This window comes from Serinus canaria, chromosome 5, assembly GCF_022539315.1.
Source record: "Serinus canaria isolate serCan28SL12 chromosome 5, serCan2020, whole genome shotgun sequence".
Lineage (NCBI taxonomy): Eukaryota > Metazoa > Chordata > Aves > Passeriformes > Fringillidae > Serinus > Serinus canaria.
Genome location: NC_066319.1, coordinates 19,429,667 through 19,443,410, shown reverse-complemented (window position 1 = coordinate 19,443,410; position 13,744 = coordinate 19,429,667). Strand labels below are relative to the sequence as shown.

Here is a 13,744-nt window from a genome sequence, read left to right as displayed (position 1 = left end):
AGCCACAAAGGAATATTAATGTATTTTGGGGCAAATGGGTATTGGCAAATTATGCAGCTGAACATCTGCAGACCAGCAGAGTACCAACAGGGCCTGAGGACCAACCCAGGGTCCTCCCTGGGCACATCAGGAGCATTTCTGTATGAGAAATGACAGAAAGATTCTGGAAGCCATACACTTTTCTCACCAGACCAAGAGAGACAAAAGAAATTATCCCAGGAATTATCAGATTTATTTCATAGATTTAATTCATAGAGCCAACAGACTCTGAGGAAACATGACATTCCTGCAGTAGCCCATGCTTTTCTTGCATACCACTGTGGTCATTCTTCTGGGCTATAAATCAGATCATCCTTCTCAAAAATACAGGTTCTGAGTTCTCCAGAGAAAATAATACCACTTTTAGCATCAAAAGACCTACAACCCATAGTTGGGCAGTTATAATTAGGCACACATATGAGCTGACAAACTTGCTCTATTAGGTTCTGTATTTTCTGGACACCTGAGCTATTGTCACAGCTAAAAAGCTAGATAGATTAAATGAGCTAGTAAGAAATCAAGTGCACTCAGAGTATTTATGTGCCATTAACCAACCCCAGACTACAGTTTAGAAGCACTATCCCTTTTCCTAAGAGATCAGTCATAAACTTTTGACAGCAACGTTTTTCAGGTTAAGACCATTGCAAAGTTATTGGGTTAGAGGATATTAAACAATACATTTGATGAAACATTCAGCACAGCAATGTGATGCTAGATTCATGACTGCTTGTGAAGAAAAATTTAGAAGCAAAATGTCTAAGCAACCCAAAGCAGTTGTTAAATGCAATTCTGTGGACAGAGTATCTGCTATGCAACTGTGTGCATAATGAGGCCATGCCATACAAGTTAAAGGGGGGCAGGTGATTCAAACATTATGTTGTCAGCCTTGGGCACAGTCCCTCAGGACCAGTAAGAGCCAACTTCAGCTGCCCAAAGCAACTCATGACACCTACAGCCTCCCAATGCATGCACCACATAACTGGCCCCTTTGAAGCAGTAACTGTAATGAACTTCAAAAACATTTTTTAAAAAAACACACAAAAGTTGTTTTGAAGCTAAAGAAACTACAATCTGAAGACAAGCATCACAGGTGCATTTCTTTGATAGTATTCTGAATTTCAACCATTTCTGTTCTTACTTTTTGAAGAGAAGGGGAAGAAGGAAGGATGGCATTCAAGCCAGCAAGAGGACCACTCTGCCTTTCCCCTGACTAAGTGATAATTGACTCATTATTCACAGTCACAGCTCTCAACCTGCCAAGATCCTGTTGTAGAACACTGGCCTTCACAATATGTGATAAAAATCAAAAATAAGGGATACAAACACAACAAAATGTAGCAGAGGAAGAAAGCTGAAATGATATAAAGATTCATATATTTATTCTGCAGACAGATTCTGTCTCACTTTTTAGTCATTTCACTGTCAGTATCTTAAAAATGAAATAACAAGCCAACTTAGATCTTAGAAAAGTACATCTGAGTCTCTCAAGAGCAGTATCCATCATAATTGTGTGTCACTATGAGTATGGTGCAGACTTCAGAAACATGTTTCAATCAAAAAGGATATCCAACTTGATAAATTTTTTTCTCTCCTGCTATCTATCCTCTATATTGCCTAAAATTCTCTTTGTCTTCCAATTTGGATGGGAATTTTTTGAGAATGTCTAGTGATTACCCACATATTTCAAAGAATAATGGAGTCACTTATCACAAAACCAGAGAAGAGAGCTACCTGTATTATCAGGAAAAACTTACTGTCAGTGAAATCTCTCAAATGACATAGTAGCCCCAGAAGAATGATAAAATTCTCATGGTCTGAAGCATTTCAAAGCCAGACCAGACAGAGCAATCAATAACATAGTACAGAATACACTGGAAAAAACAATTCAAACAGGTACTTCCTACTTTTATCAATTGGATTAATTAATTAAAAAAAATAAATTGCTGAGATTTAGAAATAGGCCCCTTTAACTATAAAACAGCAACAACAACAACAACAACAAAAAACCTCATAGAGCAAAGCTACTATTTTATTTCCAATTTACTTTTTTGTCCTCAAATCCTGGACTGAGGGCCAGCAGAAGGCCTATGAATTCCTTAAATCTCTTCCAAGGTATGCTCTGATGGAAAACCTGGAATTCAAATATTACAGTGACTTTCTACAGGACTCCTGAACAGAAAAACAAAAAAACCAATTTTACTCACAGTACTATAATAAGTGTCTTGAGTATAGATAACAAATACAAATGTCATGTTCATTCACTTTCTCCATTCTTCAAACACACCATCAGCAAACATTTTAAAACAAGAAAAAAAGGCTGCCACTGAAATGCTTCCATAAAATACCACTTTGACATGTTCACAAGGTGGTAACACCCTATACAACTACCTATATTTAGCTATTTGTAACTATGTACAGCACTGCATTTGTTTACCCTAAATTACAAGCTGTAAGAGGAAAACAAGAAATTTCAAGGCTAAAAATTCAGTTTGCTGAGAAGATAATTTTTAGAACCTTTTCTTAATTTTTGTTCACTCAATCAAAGCAGCTCCCACATTTTCGGCAGTAACCCTACCAAAATTTACAGCCTCCCTATGCTTATATTGTCCTGCAGGGAACAGAACACAGTGTTTTAAAGTTACTTAGCCTAAAAAAGCCATTCTGATTTATGTTAACCAGATACCTTTCTGTTTCCATGTAATTTTATGTATAAATTGCTGTATATCAATGCAGTTTGACCAACCTTTCAACACAAGAATTATCCCATATAGTATGTACCTGGAGGATTTCAGTACTTGAGTCTAAAATTAAGAGCAATTCAGGTGTAATTCAGTCACCTAAACTTTGTCATGTAGTATAAGAGTAGTTTAAGTCATGCTTTAAGAGTCTAAGGGCTTAGCCTCCTGATGCCACCCAAAAAGGCAGTGGATGTTTTACAGATATTGTACCATATCTCCCCACACTCAGCATCTGCAGTGTCTATCCCATTGCTATCTGAATTCATGTAAGGTCCATTCCAATCTCACTCCATCAAAATCTGCACTAATTTCAAGGGCAGTGATCTCACAGTAGTACTGAGCAAGCAGAACTCCTTAACAGCAAAGAACTTGCCTAAAACATTTACCTCAGTGTGCAAATTAATATTTGTAACACAAAAATTCAGCTGGTGCAGCCTTTTCCCCTAACATCTTTGATCTTATCCTGATTAAATGACAAACAATCAGCACAAAGTATTGTTGAGCCTTTTTTTCTTCCCCCTTCAGAAAAGGTCAGGTTCTGTTATATTGAGTAATATGGGCTTGATTTTTTAATTTAAATTTACCCATTTCTTAAGGAAATTCCTGTATTATTTCCTCAGCCAGGATAAATACCTATTCTGTGGACTGGGACAAGTAATTTCAGTGGGACTAGCTCTAACCTAAAAGGGTAAACTCTTAAGTCCTGATAGTTACTTTTGACTGCCATTTTTGGATACTTATTGTAGTATGTTTATAAGTAAGTCAGGAAAGGGCTTTTTTATGTGTTCCTTCAGGGGAAAGATGAATGACTGCTACTATCAAGTATATTTCAGCCACTCTCACATACCTGCTCTAGCTTAATGCACAGCAATACTTCACTAAAACCAACTGAGCTCCTAATTTCCAAAAATTTAGCTGGTTTTTTATTGCATCAGTATCTCTTCCTTTGTACTTAATGGAACATATGTGTTCTGGTTTTATGTAGTGTTTATCTGAATCAATATCTATGTCTCTGTTGTGCTTTTGATAGTCTCAGTGTTAGAAAAAGGGCAGTATTTCCTGTTTATTCCTCATTCACCCCATCTGATCATTTAAAAATTCATATGATTCTTTCACAGCTCTGCAGTATTGTTGCTGGATACCTTCTCCATTTGAATACTAATGCTGTTAGTTAAATAACAAGGCAAACGTGCACTACACAATTTCAGTAGCTTGTACAAGCAAAATCCTCTTTCTTTCAACAGATATATAAGATTTCTTTCTGAGTTTGGGTTATACTAACCCATACTTTGAACCTTTGGAAGTTATTTCTTAAATACTTTGGGTTTTTCTTGATTTTTTTTTTTACAGTCAAAGAAACCACAAATTTGTTTAACAATCTGCTCAGCACATGGAAACTACATTAAATGCATATGTTGGGAGCACTTTAAAAGAATATGTGATAAATCAGGGCAGGATCAATCTTGAGGGCTTTCTGTGTGCTTGCATCCTAGAATTCAGAGGCAAGCACGTAAGTGCTGTAAGAAACAAGCAAATTGTACATAGCATCTGACATCTTCACACAAAGTATTCCTTTCTTAACAAATAACATAAAAAAAGATGACAGCAGGTGGGAACAAAGTAAAATGTCAGAAGGCCCAAGAGTTTTGAAAATACAGGAATTTGGACATTATGATCACAACATTAAGGCCTGACTTGTTTTTTTAAGGCAAATGCCTAATTTCTTGAAATTAGGCACTGAAAAGTACCCAATTCTACAAAGAGTTCAGCACTAAAGTGGAAGTGAGGTCACCTGACTTCTGACTGTCCTGTTGAGCCACTGATACACAGCTCTGATCTCTGACATTATTTGCTCGGTGCTGTTTCCATGTTTCCACATGGGCTTCCTCAGCTCACTGCAATCCATGAATCTAAGCCAACAGCTGCATTTAGTGCACTTTGATGCCTTTCTGGACAAGGTGATGAGGTACAGCAGAATTCACTCTGTGTTACTGCTTTTCATATTACCAGAATTCAATCACTGCCAATATGCCACTATAAGATAGAACCTCTACCAAAGTATCAACAGCAAAATATTTCCCTTCTATGTTCTAAAAAATCTCAGTTATCCAAGAGAATGAAAATACTTTTTCTTTTTAAACCCGAAATACTCTTCAGAAATTGTTTAGTAATAAAGGCATCACAGAAAACAAAGAATAGCTATTAGAGAAGCACTACTATTCAAGGGCTTTTCAAGTTTCCAGGAGTCTGAGTGCCTCTGTACTTATCTGGTGCTGCCACTGAGCTACTGTGCAAATGCACAAGTCATTTCCCTTCTTTTGGCCTATTTTTTTCTGTCTATACAATTGAGATGAAGTACCTTGCAGAGCAAATACCAGGACAACAAATATCCATAAAACAGATCAGTTATTATTATTTCAAAAATAATCTATTAAGTTTGCATTTCTATGTCTGGTATTTTTCCTACATTTAGGGGCTCTGTATGGTATTTGATTTTATACTATATTGAATAAAGGCTACACAGAGATAGCTACTGAATTTATGATCAATAGAAAACTGCAAATTTTGTCTCCCAGCCAATTCTATCAAATGATCCAGCACAACACATCAATAAAAAGCTCTGAATTGATGCTGTTTCCCTATTTCATGCCCTGTTTAAGTTCCCTGGGGGATAACAGATTAATTTAATTCGTTTTACTGAACTGTCTAGTTGCTTTTATTGGCAAATCTACTCATAGGTTGAAATTTCTCTAGGGGTTAGCATTGTCCTACTGGTCCATTTTTAAAATAAAAGTGCATTCACTGTCACTTCTCATATAGTTCTCTGCTATGCTTTCTGCTGTGAAGACTGACATTTGTCAAGTGCCCCCACTGACACTTATATGGGAAGTTTAAAGTTGTTGTTTTTCCTAAATGTGGTTAATGTAAAAAGGAAGCAGACAGCTACAGTCAAATGGACTGTGAACTGAATACCTTGCCCAGCTTTCACTGGGGAATTAAGTTAATCTGAGCAACAACACAGAATATGGCCCTGGCATACCACCTGTAAGCACAAAAGTGATCAGTCACTTCCAAACTTCTTCCACTTGACAGTTTGTTCAGCACAGAAGCATCAAAACAACAGCACTAAGGCTAAGAAGTTTCAATCCAAGCTGTGGATTGCTTAGATGGGTCCAATCAAGGTCCCTGGACTTCAACACACTGCAGGCAGTGGGAGGCATATGAAATACAGCAAAATTAACAGCAGGAATGGAATTCATTTAATCCTCGTGGTCAAATGCCCAGAACCGTGGAAAAAATGCAAATCCTAACTTGGATATGGGTAAGAATTTTGTTCATGGCAGCATTTTCCTATCCAGCTAAATGATCCCTAATCCCACATTTTTAGAAGTATGAGAGGAGTAATTTAGAATCTAGATTAAAACTCTGAAGCTTGGACCATTTGGGGTTTTTTCTGTATTTTTTTGTACAAGGTCAAATGAGATATTTTATGCTCCAGTGAATTTCCCATTCTTCCTCTGAGTTTTAAAATATGAGCAGATGCTGCCTTCTGATTTTGAGCATCACAGCTCTGCACAGATTCCAAACACTCTCCCTAAGATTTGAAAGAGGCTTTTGTCCTCTGTGGCAATTTTTTCAAAAGTAGGGCTGGATGGATTTCCATGAGATTCCAAAGCTTTTCTAGAAGTGTGTAGCTTTGAACACACCACTCATTGACCACATCTGCAGAAATCTGTATCATCCACTCCTTTGTAAATTCAGCTCTTCTGAGGCTCCTTTAACTGCAAAGCTTTACAGTGAGGATGAAAGATTTCATTCTTCTGGACTCATGCTCTAATTTAATAAATTACATTCCCATGGGTTCACCAGCCCTTTCACCCATATATTCATCTTGTTAATATTATCCCTATGAGAAAAAACACACTTTGGATGCTCTAAATAGGAAAAGTAAAGAAACTTAACCAGAATCTTAACCTAGCCCTCAAATGCCCATCCATTACGGAACCAAGAAAAAAGGTTTTAAAAAAATCTATTTATGGAGGAAGTCCTCCTATAATTTTAAAATTTTATTTATTTAAGCTATATAGGTCATGTTCTGTTGGAGCAGAATGTTTTATATGCTGAGGTCAGGGTTTTAAAAATATATTAATGTATGTTTATCCATTTTCCATCAGATTTGTAGATGTGAATAAATAGTCTTACTGTAGGATTTACTTATCAATTAGTCTATGAACTCTCATTTTCTCACTGCACCAAACACATTTTAAAAAACAGAACCACTGGGATTTTTAGGGATACTAAAATCTGGAAGATTAAAATTCCATATCAAAGCAGTAGTTTTATGGTCCAGCTACGTTATAACATATCTCTGTGCTAGTTAAACCAAACACACACCATGAAACCAATTACACAGAATTTAGAAGGACTTATTTTGACTCCAGATCTTGTTCTATGTGAACTAAGAGAGTATCTTTCCAAATAGCACAAGGAAGAAGAGAAGTAGTCATAGGTAATATCAATATTCAGATACAATAAAAAGACAAGATTCTAATAATGTGATTTTCTTGATTAGGATATTAGCAATTCTCAGAAAGCCAAATTGAAGTCAGGAATGTAAAAATTCATTAATCCTGTTTCCCACATTCATGAGAATGAAACTATACTCTCACCAGAAGGTCCTAATGTGTTCACGGGGGGTCACTCCCGGCTATTTATAGCCACAAAAGGTTCTTTTCAGCCAGACCAGAAGGATGCTTGGGTCTTTAAACTCCAGATACATTTACAGCTTCACTGTGTGTAAATTTAACATAGGAATATCAGATTCTTATGAGATGCTTTCAAGATTAACATAGAAACTTCAGCTGAAAATATGTTTGCAATGCCAACTGCAGACCTAGTATAAATTCATGCACAAGTGAAAATCACCTTCTGCAAATATGTTACTCTGTGAAATCAATGGGATCCAATTAGTTTTGTGTATTTTCTGTTTCCAATGTTTTGACAGACAAAAATCTATCAGATGACAAAGTATGTTTTGTGCTTTAAGTAGAAGTTTTGCAGGTCACTAGTTTATCATGCAAACCAGCAGGTTGGGTACTTTTAAAGGAAAATGAAAGAGGGAGGAAAACAAGTTGAGCTGTTCAGTTCATACCATCATAAGAACCTGCATTTTTAAGCATTTGATTCAGGTAAAGCTCTACCTTTTATATGATTTTAGTGGCAAATGCCTACAGTGACAGTGGAAGTGACTGAAATACACGCTGAGGCTTTTTGCAAGTAGCATCATGATATGCAGCATGCTTCTATGATAGGAGCTATCCCCAGTGTATCAATCATACATAAGAAGACCAGAACCGGATTTTCAATCCTCTTATCTCATCCCCCAGTGTCTCCTTTCTCTTCTATATTTTATAGGCAGGAGAGACAGAAAGTTGCCACAAGATAATTCCTGTGGCAGCTTCAGCTCCCCCACTGGTTTTCTGCTCAATGCTTGTGACTGACACTTAGTTCTGCCTGAAGGATAAGGACAGGACAGACTTCTGAGTACCAATCAATGGGGCATGCCACATGCTGTAATTGAAAAATACAGTGCTTCTGCAATAGTACGAGGACATCGCTTCTAGTGCAAAGCAGTGGTAAAGAGAATTGTGAGTAATATGTAGCTTGCACTTATTTCTATGGCACAAATCTGAGCATGGTTAAAAAATGTGAACCTGAGCTACAGAATTGGAATTCTGTAACTCAGCAATGCTCAGATCGAGGTTAAGCTCCACTTTTTATTTCATCTGCAGAGCACGAGATCTTTTCAGCCTAATCAGCTGTCTGATGTCCTGCTGTACCTTCATCCAAATTACCTGTTAGTTTGGCACAGGATGGGTCAGGTTGGAAGTGACCACAGTGGGCCACGTGGTCCAACCTCCCTGCTTAAGCAGGGCCATCCCAGAGCACTTTGCACAAGATCCAGAGAGATCTTGAGTCTCTCCACTGAGGGAGACTCCACACCCTCTCTGGGCAGCCTGTTCCAGTGCTCAGTCACCTGCACAGTAAAGATGTTCTTCCTCATGTTCAGGTGGAACTTCTGTGCATCAGTTTCTTCCCATTGCCCCTTGTCCTATTGCTTGGCACCACTGAGAAAGGCCTGGCTCCATCCTCTGACACTCGCTTGTCACACACATGTAGACATGGATAAGGTCCCCTCTCATTCATCTCTTCTCGAGGCTGAACAGGCCAGACTGCCTCAGCCTTTCCTCCTAAGTGAGATGCTCCAGCTCTTTAATAACCTCTAGCCCTCTGCAGGACCTGCTCCAGGAGCTGCAAGTCTCTCTTGTCCTGAGGAACTGAACACTCCAGATGTGCCTCACCAGGGCTGAGTAGAGGGGCAGGATCATTTCCCTCAACCTGCTGGCAGTGCTGTTCCAAATGCAGCCCAGGATCCCACTGGCCTTCTTGGCCACTGCTGGTCATGGACAGCTTGTTTTCCACCAGGACCCCCAGGTCCTTCTGCACAGAGCTGCTGTCCAAGAGCCCAGGGGGTTGTTCCTCCCTGGGAGCAGGATCTGCGTTTGCCTTTGCTGAATTTCAGAGGGTCCCTCTCTAAGCTTCTCTCCAGCCTGTCCAGGCCCTTCTGAGGGCTGCACAACACCCTGGGCTATGGGCCACCCCTCCTGGCTTTGTGTCTGCAGGGAACTGCTGAGAAGGCCTCTGCCCTTCATCCAAGTCACTGATGAATTAGGTAAATCGGGGCCCAGTGCTGAGTCCTGGGGGACACCACCAGTGACAGGGCTCCAAAGAGTCCCAGTGCTGCTGATCATGACCCTCAGGGATCTGCCACTCAGCCAGTTCTCAACCCACCTTACTGTCCATTAATCCAGCTCACAATTCCTGAGTTTGCCTATGAGGATTTTGTGAAGGACAGTGTTGTAAGCCTTGCTGAAATCAATTTAGACAACATCCACATCCCTCCAGGTAACTGTTTCATCGCAGAATGCAATCACTTTTTAGAAGGCACACACACACAGGCACAGCACAGTCATCTAGTGTCAGTAAAGCTGTAAAAGTACCCAAATTGCACACTCCTAATCTCAGGCCATCTCACACTATTAAGTACTTTCCTTAGGCTCTTCTTTTATGGAGACTTCTCAAGCAAAACAACGCAAGATGTACTTAGGAAACATCTATTCTTCCAGAAAGTGCACGCTCCCCCCACCTCCCTAAAGCAAGCATAAATGGCTAACCACCTGTAGAGACACAGCAGCCAGGGAAACAATCTGTGGAAAGTTGTCCTTAGGGTTCCCACTGCTGAGTGGAAAATCAAAAGCATCACAAGGATTTGCCTAAAGTCACAAAGCAGGTGAGTAGAACGATGACACTAAATACCACTGCTTGTCTTTTTATCTTTCCTTCTGTCTGTGGTATCTAACAGGAGATTTGGGAAATACATACCTTTCAAAAGATATGTGAATGTATTTAGAAACTCCTCATATGACTGCTCATGGCTATTTATAAATTGATCAAGGATGCTGTTCTTTAACAGCTCTTCTCCCATGATCATCCACACCTTGGGAGTCGAATAGGTCTATCTGGTCTTGTAGGCTGATCCTGCAATAGAAAGAAAAGAGCTATATATACCTGTAGGCAGAAAACAAATCAACAGAAAAGTCCCTAGTACACATAGATGGGCAGCAGAAAGTTTACTTTTCCTTCCCTCCTTGTGTAGTTTCATCTTGTCAGTGGAACTTTACTCAACATTTCTCCCAAAATTCACATGGACATAGAAATTTTAAGTACAAAGGGAGAAATTGTGATCATTTATGCTTGACCTTTATGACCTTGGGTAAAATGGGCCACAAAAGAGCCAGCTTCTCTTGGTGTGGTTCACTCCCTTAAGTTGTTCAGTCTTTCAAAGTTTCTGCCTTCTTTGCAGAAACCATGACACACCTCATCAGCATGTTGTATTTAACAACCAGGACACAGCTGTACATTCAAATTTTGGACTGAATTCATCACCTTCAGGTACACTGCCCACTGTACCACAAAGCCACAAACCCAGATTTTGGACCACACGTTAGATCACAATGACACATGTGTGTGTTTGTGTGTGTGTGTGTGTGTGTGTGTGTGTGTGTGTGTATGCTGAGGCAGCACACAGGACAGGGACAGAGCATGCTGGAGCCAGACAGCCATGCAGGAATGTGAGGATCACTCCTGAGATGGGAATGAGCTGAAGGAAGGGAGCTCCACTCTCCAGTCACACAGCAACAGCTTTGCAGCCCACCTTCATCACTTAACCAGACTCTATGGGTCCTAACAGCCCTCAGTGAAGCATGCTGAAGTTAACCTTGCTCCTAACTCATAAAATCTGTGTAAATGCATTTTAACAGCTGCATGATGCTAAACACTCACCCATATTGCTTATTTTTCATACACATAGGTCCAAACCAATAGAACCACTTTGTCCACATAAACCTGATCAAGATGCAGGAAGGCATTATACTCAAAATGATGGATTTGCATGTGTTCCTCTGTCTCCTCTCCTGATTTACCACCACACTAAGAAGTGGATTTTGGGAATGAGAGCCTAATTTTTCAGCAAAATTTCTATGATACTAAGGAAAGGCTGTCAACCTGATACTGAAGTTAAATAAGATTGAAAAAGAATTGTTTGGAGACCAGAAAGAAAATAAAGCATGACTTCTAACATAAAGCTCCAATTTTGTTGCATTGCCTGCTTCCAAGGAAGACTAATGTTCTGAAGATATCAAAATACACGCACACCCAGATGACCTAAAGTTTAAGTTTTCTAATGTTTTACAAAAATACAACCATTATTAATCTCTCTGTGGACTGACAAAGCAGAATATAACTCACCAGACTCTCAGAGTTGTTTATGTGTATTACAGGGCTTTGAGAGGCTAGCAGTGCCTTCTGTTCCTCATTATGGTTATTAAAATCATTACTTGAAGTAGTGCTATGATTTGTAAGGCTACTGTAACAGAAAATATATATATATCTAATCAAGAAAAAGTTAATAACTTTGTTCTTCTTTGAAGTCTGGTGTCTAGGATCTCCAGCTCCCTTTACAAACACTAACAAAATAAACTTAAAAACATTCCCATAAGGAAGAGAAAACAAATACTATTCCCAATAACAGATTAAAAAAACAAGTCACCAGGAATTTAAATTATTTAAAAACAAGTTAGTGGAGGGCTGACAGCCAAGCTTATGTTAATTCACTTCAAAATGCTCTAGGAAACTAGAAAATTAACATACATTTTGGGAGCATAATCATATCCTTAACCATCTGCATGACAGCCTTCTCTGTGAAAACCATGCTCTACAGCCACCAGATCAACAGCCTGAGATTCAACACCCAGACCAGGTGGTACCAAAAATCATGTATTTCAATTCTTACTCTTGCTGTGCTCTTCTACTTCCTACAGAACGTGGGAAACTTCACTTCAGATATTCCCTAACACAGCTGTTATTGAGGTCTACAGAATCATCTCCTCACGGAGAGGAAAAACCAGCCAGGTCCTAATGAAAGCCTAGGTTCTGTCAGAAAAGCAGCCACTCTCTCAGACAACAGAGGAGAGACTGGCAGCCAGAACTACCTGTTCCCTGTTTGCAATCATTTTCCAGAACTGCTCAGTGCTCTGGCACGTCCCTAAATAACAGTAAGTGCAGATGATGGTATGTGGGGAATATCTACTATCCCTGAAACTGAACATGTGCTTAGGATGGTTGGTACAAGAAGGGTGTTCAAAAATTTATCTCAACACATCAAGGCTTTGGCATTTTTTTCATTTTCATTCCACTTTGTTTTCTGCTGCTTCCCACCTTATTCCAGAGTCTCTCTTAATGATCACCACACTGTGTCAACTACAGAAAAGTTTTGTGAGGTGAACAGCTGAAACCAGGCTGACCAGAAGACTCTCACCTTTGCTAAGGAGCTAACCAGTAGATTCTACATAATTAAAAGGCTTCAGCAAACACCTAATTCACAGCCTCAAGGCAAGGACTTTAAACTACCCTGAAAAAATGAAAAAATACACAGTAATGGATTGGAATCCTCCACAATTTAAAAAGTTGATACAATGACACTTCAAGTAATGAAATTACTGCATTGTTCTGGTAAAGAACAGATACTACTAATCAAAAACTTGTCTTTTTTTCCCCAAAGGAATCAAACTAACTTGGAAGTGTCAAGGAAAGTAAAGCAAGGATCCCTTCCTTGTGCTGGCATTGAATACTTTTAGAGTCAAATATCAGTAAGTGATGCATTCAAGCAGCAACTATGCTTTCTTATTTTTGCATTTCACTCCTGCTCATCCATCCAAATGACTTTAATGAGGTTTCTTGAGGAGATCACTCATTAAGCCTTGCTGATCATCAGCAGATTGTGCAAAATCAATTTTATTTCTCAAAACACAGTCTTCTTCTGAGCAGTTTAAGACAAATCAGAAATCTCTGCATTGAATCAAAGAGGCAGGTCAAGTGAGTATTAGCATGATTTCAATTATACAGTGGTTAATTCTATTAAACAACACAAAATGTGGTGGAATATAAACTTCCTGGTTTATGTTGCACTTTTAAGTGCTTTATGTTTGTTTAAAATACAATAGAGGCAATGAAAGAAAAATCAAAATTTTGAATTTTTTTAAGGAAAGAGCAGTAAAGATAATTATCTCTACAAACACAATAAAATTTTATGTAATTTAATTTTTCAGGGAAAAATAACCAACTTCACTAGCACTTCTGCCATAGGTTCAAGTCAGATTTTCACACTAGGGATTTGCTCTCCTAGAAATCATTCTCAATTTTAAAAAATTGCTGATTAATGAGTGGGGTTTTTTTAATAGTTCACCTGTAATATTTCAGGAAAAATATCTACTAGGTACACCTGTTATCAAGATTTTATAATTGTGTCTGCAAAAATCAGATTGAACATAAATACACTATTTTTAAAT

At 38.7% G+C, this 13,744-nt stretch overlaps 1 protein-coding gene across 3 annotated transcripts in view; it reads right to left on the bottom strand.

The window, feature by feature from the left end:
• Positions 1–13,744, bottom strand: part of IFTAP (intraflagellar transport associated protein) — a 38,953-nt gene that overhangs the window by 17,450 nt on the left and 7,759 nt on the right. For all 3 annotated transcript variants that reach the window (XM_050974663.1, XM_050974664.1, XM_050974662.1), the window contains one exon: positions 10,221–10,376. In XM_050974663.1, coding sequence (XP_050830620.1) covers positions 10,221–10,329 — 109 coding nt within the window. In that variant the 5' untranslated portion in view covers positions 10,330–10,376. The remainder of the gene's footprint in view (positions 1–10,220; positions 10,377–13,744) is intronic.